Source organism: Mastacembelus armatus, chromosome 18 (assembly GCF_900324485.2).
Source record: "Mastacembelus armatus chromosome 18, fMasArm1.2, whole genome shotgun sequence".
Lineage (NCBI taxonomy): Eukaryota > Metazoa > Chordata > Actinopteri > Synbranchiformes > Mastacembelidae > Mastacembelus > Mastacembelus armatus.
This window is the reverse complement of record NC_046650.1, coordinates 8,080,402-8,094,389: the sequence shown is the minus strand read 5'-3', so window position 1 is coordinate 8,094,389 and position 13,988 is coordinate 8,080,402. Positions and strand designations below refer to the sequence as shown.

The 13,988-nt window shown below is 40.6% G+C and overlaps 1 protein-coding gene across 1 annotated transcript in view; it reads left to right on the top strand.

Moving 5' to 3' along the window:
• Window positions 1-13,988, top strand: part of col4a6 (collagen, type IV, alpha 6) — a 95,235-nt gene that overhangs the window by 60,092 nt on the left and 21,155 nt on the right. The window contains exons 7-15 of the mRNA XM_026331506.1: window positions 1,289-1,366; window positions 10,572-10,706; window positions 10,922-10,966; window positions 11,356-11,475; window positions 11,581-11,643; window positions 11,890-11,925; window positions 12,208-12,270; window positions 12,366-12,401; window positions 12,537-12,578. Of these exons, the coding sequence (XP_026187291.1) occupies window positions 1,289-1,366; window positions 10,572-10,706; window positions 10,922-10,966; window positions 11,356-11,475; window positions 11,581-11,643; window positions 11,890-11,925; window positions 12,208-12,270; window positions 12,366-12,401; window positions 12,537-12,578 (618 nt within the window). The remainder of the gene's footprint in view (window positions 1-1,288; window positions 1,367-10,571; window positions 10,707-10,921; window positions 10,967-11,355; window positions 11,476-11,580; window positions 11,644-11,889; window positions 11,926-12,207; window positions 12,271-12,365; window positions 12,402-12,536; window positions 12,579-13,988) is intronic.

The window sequence follows — 13,988 nt, the reverse complement described above, 5'->3', positions numbered from 1 at the left end:
CGGTGTTTTCCTCATCGTCTCCTTCCTAACACCACATCACACATCCTCTGCTCTGCGGTTCAACATGCTCCCTTGGGTGCTGGGTTAGCATCTGTTTGCCCATATCATTGTTCACTTTTAACTCTGGGTGTGGCCAGTGGGAAGTGAGCGTGAATCACTGCCCGAGCCGCATCTCCGCCCTGCTCAGGTGGAGGGTGGATGGTGGATCATGTCCCATAACAATAAACCTCAGGAGCAGTTACAGTTGTAATCAGCCTGCTCTGATAGGATAGGATCTGTTCATGCCTTAGCAAATGAAGTGACAAATTAATATGGCTAACATAATATATACAGACATGCATTTCTACATTTTGTCTCTTCTACTTTTCCTCACAGTTTTCTTTGGTTCACCCTTAACACTCTAAATTTCTTCTATTTTTAGCCTCTTTGCCAAAAATTGAAGAAGAGCTGTTATTTCTTTTTAGTGTCCCTCTAATTCTTTCACATTTGTTTGTTCCCCTTGTCCTGGCTTTTTCTGCTCCAGCCTAAAATTCACTGTTTCCCTGCTCACTTTCTCCCTCTCTTGCCCTCCTTCTGTCATTGTGATTAGAGGAGTCGAGGAGATCAGAGGAGAACAGGAGCTGCACCACTGACCTTTCCCCTCCTCCTCTCTATGGCTCTTTCTCTCTCTCTGCTCTGTGCCAAGCTCACTTTCTCCTTGTTTTGTGTTTTCCACAGTCACGTTCATGTTTCTTTGTCTGCAGCATTAGTGGTTGTCGCTGCTTCTCTTGTCTGGCAGTAGAAATAGAAGCAGTGAATTAAAGCAGCATCAACAGGGACAGGTGTGACTCTATGACTCCAGTTTTCTGTCTCTCGCCCAGAAAAGAAAGGACTTAAAAATAAAGGCTGTAAAGACAACATCAAAAGGGAACATATTTGATTGTTTTTAACTTGAAGAACCTGATACTACATGCTATGGCTACACAATTAGCTCTGCCCTTTTAAAATATCATGCGCTTAATCAGTCAACACCTAGTATATGCTTGGACTTGACCTGATCCCTTCCCAAATCCCTTTTTAAATCCCTTTGCCTATTTTCATTTACTGTAAATTTGCCAATGTCTTGCTGATGCAACTGTTGGGATTACTCGTACCGCAGCGTGACTCATGACTCTGCAGCTCTGTGGGTCTCTGGTTGTTTTCTTTTATTCATGGAAGGGATTTGAACAAATGCCTATTCTTGAGAGATTTTGCTCATATATGTCCAATGCATTTGTTGTAATCTCCTTTTTATCTTTATGTTCTGCAGGGCACAAAGTTTGACGAGCCGTGCGCAGGCCTGGACTGCAGCGGAGGATGCAGGTGCAATCCTGAGAAAGGAAGCAGGGTGAGTCAGAGCGTTTCTGTATGATGCTGACTTCACTCCTAATTTCCTAATCAGAATTTGTGCTGCAGGATCTGAGTGCTTCTCCTTTTCTCTCCTGCCTCCATCTAACACAGAAATCAGTAGATTTACAAGACAGGAGCCTTTTCCACTGCTTTCCTCTAGAAATCAGAGAAACTCTTCATTTATCAGTTACCATTTAATGTCTATCTGCTTTTGGTATTTGTCATAAAAAACACCATTTTGTGTTCCACAAAGTGGATCTTTCCTTTAAATCAAGCCATTTTCAGCCTGCGTGAGTAATTGAGTAATAATTGAGGAGAAATCGTGGTCAACACTGTGATAATACCGTAAAAGTCAAAAGTAACTTTTTGTGGGTGTCTTATACATCAATACCTGCTATGCTATACATGTGTAAGCCTGGATAAATGCGTCAGCCTCATCAGGTCAGAGAGGTGAAGGTTTCTCATCCAAAATGTTTTTATAAAATGGCAAAAGGCCAGAATTCTTTTTTAGATGAGCTGAAAAACCGAACCGCGGCTGAGACCTCTGCGTGTGTTAAACCAGACTAACTGCAGCCTCACACTGTCACACTCGGTCTCTTTCAGCCAGTATCCAAACATCAATTACTGTCTGACACAGAAGCCTACACTTAGCGCCTGCCTACTGTACGCCACTTTAGGTAAATAATATAGTGACAAGCGCCACATTACCCCCAGATACCTGGAGGTAAATGATACAGCCCAGGTAATACCAGTTACCTCTGGATGGGCCTTCTGCCATATTACCTTCTTTAACTGTTATTGTTATAGTGCTAAGGTGCTTATTTTTCTCTTTTCAGTTTTACTTTTGTACTTACAGGTCAGTGAGGTGAGGTGTGTTCTCCATCATGGCTGTTAACAGCCCTGACATTCACAGGTGGAAAGTACTTTACTTCAGTGTTTGTGATGGACAGGGGCTCGATCCTGGATGTGTTACTGACATGGATGTTGACCTTCCAAAAGTAGTGGAGGTCTATTGCAGAGTGGTGGTCAGGAGAAAAATGTGAACTACTGTGATGAGTGATCTTTAAAACATATAAGTAGACAAGTGCATATCAACTCTGAAATAAGCTGTTATAAATATCCATAGATATAAAAATTAAATGTGAATGTGGAAAACACAAAAAAATGTTTCAAAAGCTTAGATGAAGCTTCTGCAACTGATTGTTTTCATCATCTATAGCTCTTAAATCCATTGTTAATGCCTGAGTAAGACCCCACTCCACTGGGCGATAGAACGCCCGACCCCAACACAAACACATCAATGACACAATCCAGATGTTGTGTGTTGGTTTTAATTGGTTTTCATTATTAATAGCCAAGGGGCTTCAGTTCTACTTAGACTTTAAGTCCTGAGACTTTACCTTAGTCATTCCTGGCTTTAATTTATGTGTCAGACTGGATCCATTAGGTCCAATAACATCCGCTCCCATTGGGTAAACCCCAAAGGTCAGAGGTCAGTGTTAGGGATGACAGTGTGGTTGGTGTGTGTGTGTGTGTGTGTGTGTGTGTGTGTGTGTGTGTGTGTGTGTGTGTGTGTGTGTGTGTGTGTGTGTGTGTGTGTGTGTGTGTGTGTGTGTGCGTGCGTGTGCGTGTTCAAGCACAACACACCAGATCTTTTCAACTTCCAGAGGGATCAGGAAGTGTGGGCTTTATTTCATTTTGTCAGACCTCCATCTGTGTGAATCAGAAACAGAAACACTTCCGAATTTTGTCATGTTCAAGCCAGCTCAACAGGTTGTGTCTCCTGCTGAAGTAAAGATCCTCATGTAATAGTTTCTCTGCACTGACTACATGTAAATTAACATGTTTAGCAAGTGCCCAGGCTTACTACACTTCAGCAAATATTCATATTTCACCCAGTGTAATAATGGAAGTAGCACTTGGATTAGCTGAAAGAGGTGCCTGCTCTGGCAAATCACCCAGTGCTGATATGAAGCCTTGAGCAAGAGAAGTACTGTGAGTTTAAAGGTTGAAGAGAGTGCAGCATCCGCCCCTTTTAAAGTAAGATGAGGGTAAAGAGATAGTGGTTGTGGAGGGAATAGAGGTGTGTGTGTGTGTGTGTGTGTGTGTACACTTCGTTGTTGTGTATGCACACGACATGTATGTCTACACTACATCTATGTACAAGTCTTATCAGGAGTGTCCTGGCATCCAAACATTTCTTTATATGCAGACACAGACACACCTAGGTTTGTGTCTGGCATTTTATCAGGCTCTCCATCCTTTTGAAGCCACCACTGTAAAAACCGTGGTGGAGTTGGTTTATGCTGAGCCATATTCCTCCCATTCCCCAAAATGTCTTGATAAAGAAAAACATTCTTGTCCTTTCGCATGAAGGGATGCTCTTTAGCTTTGAACTTCTCTTACTTTGTGTCTCCTTTAAACACACACATACACACACACACACACACCTGACATTCCTAACCAGCTCATCCCCTCACCAGACACAAAGTTCAGTCTAGAAAAGGTTAAAGGCCACAGCCAGCACAAAGGCCACTACAGACCGAAGAGTCAAGGGCACCAGGATCACAGACCTGGAGATACACAAGGCTGTGTCTGTGTCTGTGTCTGTGTCTGTGTGTCTGTGTGTCTGTGTGTGTGTATGTGTTGAGCTTTCTTCTTATTACTTCTCTCTACTACCTCTTTGGTCCTTTGATGTTGTTCCTACTTTACACTTAAAGGCAAAGGTGAAGTAACAAAGACAGAAAACTAAAGGGAGAAAAAGCAGATCAAGACAAAAAAAAAACATCCACCACCAAACTGACTAAATGATTTCACAGAGTCATTGAGGTTATTCGTTATTTTGTGTAAAAAGCTGAAAGCTAAAACAAACAAAAAAAGAGTAAAAGAAATTCATATTAAAGGCCAACGTCCTCCAAGACCTGTTGCTGCATCATCTGTCCTCACTTTCCTCTACTGCCCCCATATGGCTCCTTCAGGAACTTACATGAGGTTTGACATGGACTAGATAGACTTTCTTTTGGGATGTAGGACTGTGTGCACCTGTTCCACTGTGTTCAACTTATTCTGTGTGATGCTGCTGTGTGTTGCAGTGAGTTACTTAAGGCCTATTTCATGTTGTATAATAATGCTTAGTTTTTAAACAGTTTTGGAAACAGTTCCATCTGAACTCAAGGTCCACTGATTTAATTTACCAAGCAGACAAATGATATGTGAGGAAGATTTTCATCAAGATTTTAATTCATGCAAAACTATTAACCTACCTAAAATAATGTTTTTATAAATAACGATACAGATTAACACATTGTAATGTGGATTGTATTTTGAGTTACCTTTCATGAGTTTACTTTGAATTGTGGCAGAATCTTACAGCCCTGAAATGTTATAGTGTTTACTCAACTGCATGGGCCAGGGTGACGCTGTTATCCAGCTAATCCTAATTACAGTCTTATCCACACAGAGAATGTAGACTAAAAGCAAATGAAGTGACAGAAGAAGGTTTCTCCTCTGTACTGTCTTTTCTGTACAGAGTAGGAATTAGAGACCTTGTGGGTGAGCTAATGTCACACACACACACACACACACACACACACACACGCTTCCCTCTCTGACAAAGGGCAGACATGTGCAGGAATGTGCAAAACCAGTTATTACTGATTTTATAGGATCCTGTGATGTGATGATGACTGTATTGTTATTTATGACATTTACACTTTCCATACACGCACATAGTTCACTTTATAATCTTAGTTATCATTTCTTTCTTTTTTCTTTTTTTTTTTTTCATTTCAGCAGCATTGCCCCACCCCACTCATTACTGAACCTTACACCCAGTCAAACGCTGTTAAACACGTAGATGCTCATAACCTTTCAATAGGACAAAAATATTTTAGGATGTGTTTGTTTTGCTTGTGTGTGGTGGATCCTAAACCTTAAATTCGATGCAAACTATCACACGTGGACTTTGATTTTACCATAAACACAGTTAAAAGTGAATAAAGGAAGACGTCATTAAGCAGCTCATCACTGCATTTTCATTGGGGCCTCAGTACAGAGGCATCTGCAGGAAAAATTAAAACTGGTCTCTGATCTAGTTTCTCCTGCTTTGAAGGAGCAGAGAGTAGAAAGAAGAGTCTCACGCTGCTGATGCAGAAACACAGTTAGAGAAAATATGCACATTAGCAGACACTGCAGGAATCTCAATCCCCTACCCCGTAACTAAACAGCTGGATCAAGCTCATTTTCACACATGCAACTTTTTTCTTTTGCCATGCAGACAGACACAGACCACCTCTCTTCTTATAAACAAAGTTTGTGCGCAATCGTAAGACATGACCAGTCAAATATTTATTATTGACATAGAGGTCAGTAGTAGCAATATATTATAAAGTTCAGGTAAAGTCACACAGTTTAATAGTGATTACTAATATGAAGGGAGATAATAGCATCACTCATTTCTGTAACCTGAAAATAAACATATGGTCTTTCCCACCATCTGCTTCATTTGGTTCTTAATGGTAACAAAGTGATGAATTTATTACTCCCAGTTTTTTTTTTCTCCTTGTCCTCCACATGCTCTTTATGCTCCATATGGGAGACGTCTTTCATCACTTTCCATCTCTGAACTCCTCTGTCGCTCCCCATCTTTTTAGTTGTTATTCTTTAACTGACTCCATCTCGAGTGTTTCTCAGATAACATTTTGGCATCGCAAAAAAAATAAAATAAAAAATTTAGGATTAAAATCAAGATGATATCTTAAGTATAGGGTGTAGCAGGGCACAGGATAAGTCTGTTTTTCACAGGACAATGTTTTGTCTACTATTGTATTATCTACAGCAGCAGCTTCCCATCAAACGACATTTTGTCTTAAAAATCAACTTACATTTTTAAACATTGAATTTACTTCTTGATATTGTGAAAGAGCTCTGACCTAAGTGTACTAATTGATTTTTGAGTTTTGATCTGCATTCCTTCAGCAGTGATATCTACGTGTGTCATTGCGTAGCAATAGTTAGTTACTGTCTACACTCTGACCCCGTCGTCACCTCAGGCTCAGTTTTAGGGTGGACACACTGTAGTGTAACAGTGTTTTCGCCCTAGTTAGTTAAAGTTAAAGCCCAACCTGAAAACTTTTAGTAGGTTCTTTACTAGAAAAATAAATCTAAATATTTTAGTCTTTTTTGTTAAGGGTTATAATAATATGCATCCAAACAACAACAAAAAAATGAATAGTAAAATAAACTAGGAAGTTTTAATGTTTAATTTTCCTCTTTTCCTCTTAGTTCTGTTTCTCATTTACTGTTCGACAGCTGAGAAAACACCACAGCTGGGACTGGGACTGACTGCTAATGGGGTTTTTATTGGAGGGAAAGCACCTGGATGAAAAGACAGAACAGGCTGGTTTTTTTTTTTTTTTTGTTGCTTTTTTTTTTTTTTTTTAAATGGAAGCCATCCCCACAAACACATGAATCAGAGGTACAGACGGGGGGACAGGAAGCATGCAGGCTGTGGAAACGAGACAACACAGTGGTGTTGGGATCCCAATGTGAACGATTGTCTCACTGCAAAATTCAAATTCAGTTTTACATGTACCAGTAGTTTGACTATAAATGAGATCTGTGATAGGTTTTATTTACAACATGAACCCAAACAGCTCAAACATAAAATGACACAAACTACATCTCAGGTGTAATTGCATCTGTAGCACCCATCTACTGTACTCCCAGTTTGATGGTCTCCCTTTACTATTTGAAAGCACATTTTCCTTCTTCCACAGCTGTATGGGAGCTGCCTGTATCCTCCCTGTCTTTGGTTGCTGTATCATCATTCATCCCAGGAAGGACAAACATGTCTGAGAGAAACAGAGGTGTTTGGGTTCACGGTCTGATTGCTGGAGGGACAGGAGATTAAAAAAAAAAAAAGATTGACGCAATCTAAACAAAGAAGATTTCCTTCTTGTATATGTGTGTGTGTGTGTAGATGGGCGTGGGAGCAGCTGACTTTTTAGTAAGTGTTTTCAGTTGTGTCACAGCATCAGGTCCCGTCTTTGAGCACATTTTGTAGCTGTCGTTCTCCCTTTTTGTCGACTGAGGTTGAACCGTTCTGGTTCTGCCGATTCATCTGTCTGTCTCCATGTGGCTCAAACTGTAACTGGGCTATGAGACTGCCCTGCTGATTAAACTTGCACCCAAAGACCCAACATTTGCCAAACTCTCCCTTCACTTTGCTCCCATCACCGTCCCCCAGTGAACATCTGGTGTGACAGACAAATCTCCCCCCTCCAGCACACCCGACCCTCAGAACAATGTGTCCCGATAAACGCTCAGGGACCCCGGGGGTGTGTGCGTTTCTGTGTTCGTGTTAGTACACGTGTGCGTTCGTGAACAATACACACACATCATTTTTCATACAGAGGGCGGCTAGAATCTGTCTGTCCAAGCACTCTCCTGTATCAGGAAGTGATGTAGGCCTGATGGGAGCAGTAAGCCCAGAGAGCTTAGCAGCCCAGAATAGGCTCCATTGTGCCCTTTGTGCTGGAGGGGATTTGAGCCTACAAACTGACCAGTCTGCTGGAAGGTGATGAGGGTGGAAGGTCTGGAAGAGCCGGGTGGGGACCCAACGGACCGGCATGATAACACACCAGGATGCCATCTGGCGGGGTTGTCTTTGGTGAGATTGTGTCGGGACTCAGGGAGACACTGACATGGAAGATAAACTGATCAAATTTTAAAAAGTCCAAAAAAGAGTGATACCATTTTTTAAGCTAAGTGATAAACCCACAAGGAATTGCCAGCCAACTTTGCAGCTAGATGTTTTAAGCCTGTTTTACCTGATTGTTTTCAGTTTACTGCAGGAGAAGGCAGCTCTGGCACACTTAGCAAGACATAAAAATATTCCCCAAGTTTTTTCTTCTTTGGCAGCTGTGTATACTCTACTCTAAGAGGTACTTCTACTGTACTTGAGTATTTTTGGCTTTTAATGCTTCACCCCAATCTAGAAATATACTTTTCGCTTCAGTTACTAATTTAGAAGTGACAGGTTCTACATCATATATCTACACCTTGTCGATACCGTATATGGTGTATATATAAAAACAGGTTAGGGGCTGGTAGGAGGAAGTGTAGAGGCAGACGTTTGCTGCGGAGACAGCAAAGACATACATCTGAGGAAGAAAGAGACACATGAAAACATGTATTTAAAAGTGGAAGTGAAGTTGAAAGAAAGTGATGCAGAATGAGATCAAGGGAAGGCGAGGTGTGAGACGATGTGGCTTCCTGTGGGACCTTTGCATATTTTACTTGGGTGAAACCAGGTGTGAGTGTGAGCTGTGAGCCAGACAGCTCTGGCAGGCTGCCTTTACCTGGCACAGCCCTGTCATTACTGCTACCTGCCTGCCCCCAGGACACATGGGCTGGAAACAGGGCTGCAGTCTGATCAAGGCTCGACTAGGATCATTGTCACTTTAAAAAAGCGAAGTGCAGTGAAGGAGCAAGACATTCTGTCACTCCAGATACAGAGATCTACATAAATTCCTATTTTAGGCATAGAGCCTCTACAGCATTATTGACTTTCTTAGATTAAAAAAAGTATAGATTAGCAGAGTAGAGTCATTTCATATGTTGGGATTTAATAAAAGGAATGCAAACAGCTGGCCTGGCTCTGTCTCAAGATACAGCAACAATATCCACTTGCCAGCACCTCTCAAGTGCATCAGTTAACAGGCTATATCTACAAAAACCAGTGTGTACAAAAATACTGGGGCTTATTCATACCAGAACAAAATTCAATTGATTCATTTCATGCTTCATAAACCAAAACGTTTGTTTTTGTATTTGTGCGTCTTGTGTGTATGCAGGGTGTACAACATCTGTGTGCGTGTGCATGTACTGTATGTGTGCCATGTGTTTTATGCAGGCATATAGTTTTGCACAACAATACAATACCTGTGGTAACTATTTACATGTTAATGAGGCAAAATCCTGCAGTTTTAACTAGGGGAGATTAGGCATCGCTCTGCTGTTAGCAAACACCAGGACTCTGTGAGTCAGACTTTCAAATCAAATCCTGCGACTTTCCTTTTACCCAAACACAAACATCTATCCCTCACTCCAGTCTCTCCTCCTCCCCCCATCCGTCTCCTCTGTCTCCTTACCAAAGACATGAGCTAATGGCAGGTTGTCACTAGTTGATCCTGTGGTGTGAATGTGTGTGTGTGCATTCATCAGCGAAGGGATTCCTTCCTTCATCCACGTCTAAATTCTTTGTTTTACTACTGCTGCCATGTGGTTGAACTTGGGTAGTGCAGCACATGTACATTTATAAGGAGAATAAAATCTTTACATTGGATGCTGGGGTCTTTAAAACCTGCTTTTTTTTCTCTTAAATATCCCAAAAAGTTGGACTATTTTAAACATTAACATCATTTTTTCTTGTAGTTTTCTACAGTAGTCGAGCTTCTTCTAGACCACCGTCTGAGTCACATGCCACAGCACGTCCACATCAAGCGCTTCACCACCCTTCCTCTGAGATTTGGGATTGTGCTCCACACTCACGTGTTCACATACCCCCCATGAGAAAAAAAACACGAAAACCCAAAGCCCGGTTTTCTGCCCTGACTTGTTCCAATCTCATGTAAACACGCTCGTCAAATCCATTACACAAAGGCAAAATGGCTTCCCCAGCAATTTGTATGCAAGTGGTTCCCTGGCTGGAAAACTTAGGTAGATGTGTGATTGGTGATGATGATGAAAGGAGGGAACTCAGACATCTGTTAAAGCTGATAATGAGACAGGCTTATTGGTTGTGATTGTCACATAGTCAACAACGACAGACTCTGAACAGGTGATTTTACACTGTTCTCAAGGTCTGATGCTGTTTTGAATGGCAGGCCAAAACCTTCAGTCTCATCTAATAACAGTCTAGGTTGAAATGCACCAATAGGAAAATGTAGGCTCAACAAATATAGGCAATATCAAATAAAAACTTAGAACCTGCCATTTTACCTTCTTCTTTTCTCCCCATCCCAATCCCTTTGTGTGACAGCCTTAACTTCAAGGACTGATGCACTAAATATATTAACTGCAAAAGGAGCGTCAGCTGTTCTTGGTTTTACGGTTTGGGACATCATGCACCTCTAAGGTTGTTTGTTTTACCTTACTGCCTTAAAAATCAATAATGTCTTCTGTCTTCTCCTTTCGCTCAGGGGCGTCCAGGGGCTCTCGGTGAAGTCGGCCCGAGCGGACCAGAGGGGCCACGTGGGGCCGTGGGGCCTTCAGGGCCTAAAGGAGAGAAGGGTCATATTGGAGTGAAAGGACCATCTGGCCCCAAAGGAGACAAGGTGGGTGTTATAGATTCTCACATGGCTCATAGCTTGTTTTTATAACAAAATATCAAACAGTGAAACAATAAGCTGCCTATTGTATGGCTACTTACTGAAAACAGCCAGTTTTACTGTATTTATGTAAGCAGCATATACAAACCTTCACCCAAATATGACCACATGTTATTTGATCTAATTATAAATAAACACTATGGATGTATTTACTCATGCAGGGACCAATGGGAGTGCCAGGGTTTGCAGGAACTAATGGAGTACCTGTAAGTAACGCAGATGCACAATATGCACTCATATACTGTATGTACAGAATCACACCCACGTTTCTGTCTGTGTTTCGTTTTGTTTTGTTTTTTTGATGAAATATGTTCTCATCACTGAGATTATGTGGTGATTTTACTCTTTTCAATGTGAAAAATCAGATTATTTCTGTGAAAATAGATGGTGAGGTATGATCAGTTTAAAGAAAATGGACCATTTGTGGCAATTTAGAGAACAAACCATAAAAATATGTCTGAAACATTTTGTATTTTAATAACAACATACATTGTTTTGTATCTTTAGACAGCAAAAGTTGATGTTATAATAAAAAATAATGCCATCTTCAGTGCATATTCTTGAAGAGTTCACCCTCCTGTCGTCCTCTCTGTAGGGTCACCCTGGTCAGGACGGTGGCAGAGGATTACCAGGACTGGATGGTTGCAATGGGACCCGAGGGGATCCTGGAGTACCCGGCTTCGGGACAGGACAACGCGGATTACCTGGGTTTGCTGTGAGGAAAACCTTCAGCTACTGTTTTTTTGGTCTCCATATTTTTGATCTTCTGAGTCTTTTTTAGAGTTTCTACTTTTAATGGTGGTGTCCTTTCCTCCAACAGGGGCCTAGTGGGCCAAAGGGTCAAAAGGGAGAACCTCGATACATCTCAACTAATGGCATCCCGGTAAGGTCTCTTACACATACACATCACATTTACATTTAGGTTCCAGTTTTTACGTCAGCATTTATCTTCATTTATAACACATGATGCTTAGAAACTAAATTCCTTTCATGGATCAATGGTTCTATCCATTTGCACTTATTTATTTCCATATTTTCTGTATTTTTACAGGCTAAAATTGTTTTTCTAGTACATAAAGTAGATTAAAAATGTATTTCACTGTCATCTCTTTTTTTTTTCCTTATTTAGGGTTTACCGGGTTTGCCAGGACCAGACGGTGCCCCTGTAAGATCTTTATCTGTTCTGCTCACTGCACAATAACAGCCCCGTGAATTCATACTGGAACAGATGTTGTTGTGAACTGTGATGCTATATGATGTTGTTTACTGTCACTAAACAAAATACAGATTGATTTTTGGTCAGTGTAAAAATAAAAGACTAAAAAACTAAAACTAATTAGATTATGAACTACTTGCCTCTTTTTTGCAAGTTTGTGTAAAATAATAAAATATCATTTTTGTATGGGAATTTATTCTGTCGTGATCTGCTTGTGTTTTACCTCTGCAGGGTATCAGAGGTCCTAATGGTCAATATGGTTTTCCTGGTCCAAGAGGGCCTGACGGATTCCCCGTATGTAAACTAATTAATCTGTTTCTCCTCCTCAATGGACTTATTATGGTTTTTGCTGCTGAAACTAACTTGGATTGTGTCTCATCTGTCTTTAGGGACGACCTGGTCTTCCTGGTCCCCCAGGGCTGAATGTAAGTAAAATTATAGAATAAACTGATTTATTATATTCTGATATTTATTATTTATCATTACTATTGTGTGGCAGTTAATCATTTAAGGGGTATTGTTTCCTCGAAGTGTGTTTTGTTAACCCTTGTTGTTTCTAGGGGACCCGTGGTGACGCACATCGAGGAGAGAAAGGAGACAAGGTATGCAAGTGTTAGCTGAGGAAGAAGTCAAATCAGTCGTCTGTACAGATTAAATCACTTGTTGTTTTTTGTTTCTTGTTTAGTTTTTTGAAGTTTGTAAGAGAAGAATGAATGTGTAGTAGTTCAGCTGTCTTTATACTGTTGTAATCAGGGAGAGAAAACAGCTTGCACATAAAATCGTCTCTTGAGCTCTTAATATCAGCCATCGTCATTCAGACTGTGTCGATGCTGGTTGTTCACCAGCAAAAATCGACCATCTTACCAACCACCGTCCGAATGACGATAGTTGGTGTTCGACCTGATAAATGACAGTTTAGTCTTGTGTCAAAATCCACTGGAATGATTTATAATTAATAATATTGTGGAGCAAGTGTAAGATCCACACCACTAAAGTTAGTAGAAAAAAATTATAAATCCAACACTTGAGTAATGTTAACCATCTTTACCAAGTCTGACACATAACATCAGTTTTGCTATATACTGTAGTCTATCCAGGTGTGCATTCAGAATTCATTAGCCTTACTACAAATGCAAGAAGCATTGTATTGCTCCTTCATAAGTGATGATAAAGAAAACCAAACGTCTGGAACATGTTGAAAGGTGTTTTCTGGTTAGCTAGTTTCTGACCACACCATCCTTTGCCTAAACCTTTAGGAAATTTGGAGTCTCAGGCAAAAACAAAGAAGAAAAGGCATATGAAAAGCTTATATGTTGTGATATATATATTTAAAATTTTAATTCTGAGCATCTTCATCCAGGCTGAAATATAAGATTGATTCCACACAATAATAAGTGGAATGACCCTGCTTAAACCATTGTGCTGACTAAAGAAAGGCTTTGATAAACCTTTAGTATTTTGAAATGCAAAATGTTGTGGATTCTACACTTTCTCCTACTACATTTCCCTAAAAATTAACTACAGACTAGCACAGAATGGGTATAAGTATGTATGCATTTATCTGTGCATGCATGTTGTTTGTTCATGAAGTGCATTGGTTGTTCTTAATCCTGTGCATGCAGAAGTTTTGGTGACGGCTAAAAACAACCCACTCTTCTTCTGTCCAACACACATGAATTTACCCAACATCCCTTGCTCCTCTGTTAACCCCCACCCATCCCTGCATCACTCCATCCTCCTCCGTGTCCTCCCTCCACCCCCCGATTGACAGATTAACTGAACTGTTTGTGTCCTGTATGATAAAGAGATCACATAAACCTTTAGTCTGGTTTGTTCTTTGAAATGATCTGCGCTGCCAGTGAGACAGACAGACAGAAACACACTGAGATGTGCTGCAAACTGTTTTATATCCTCTGGCCGTTCAGTGTTTAATGTAAATCGTATTCAAAGTAAAATTATAATTATGAAAGGAGATTATGTTCCTATATAGATTAATAAAAAATAGTCATTTT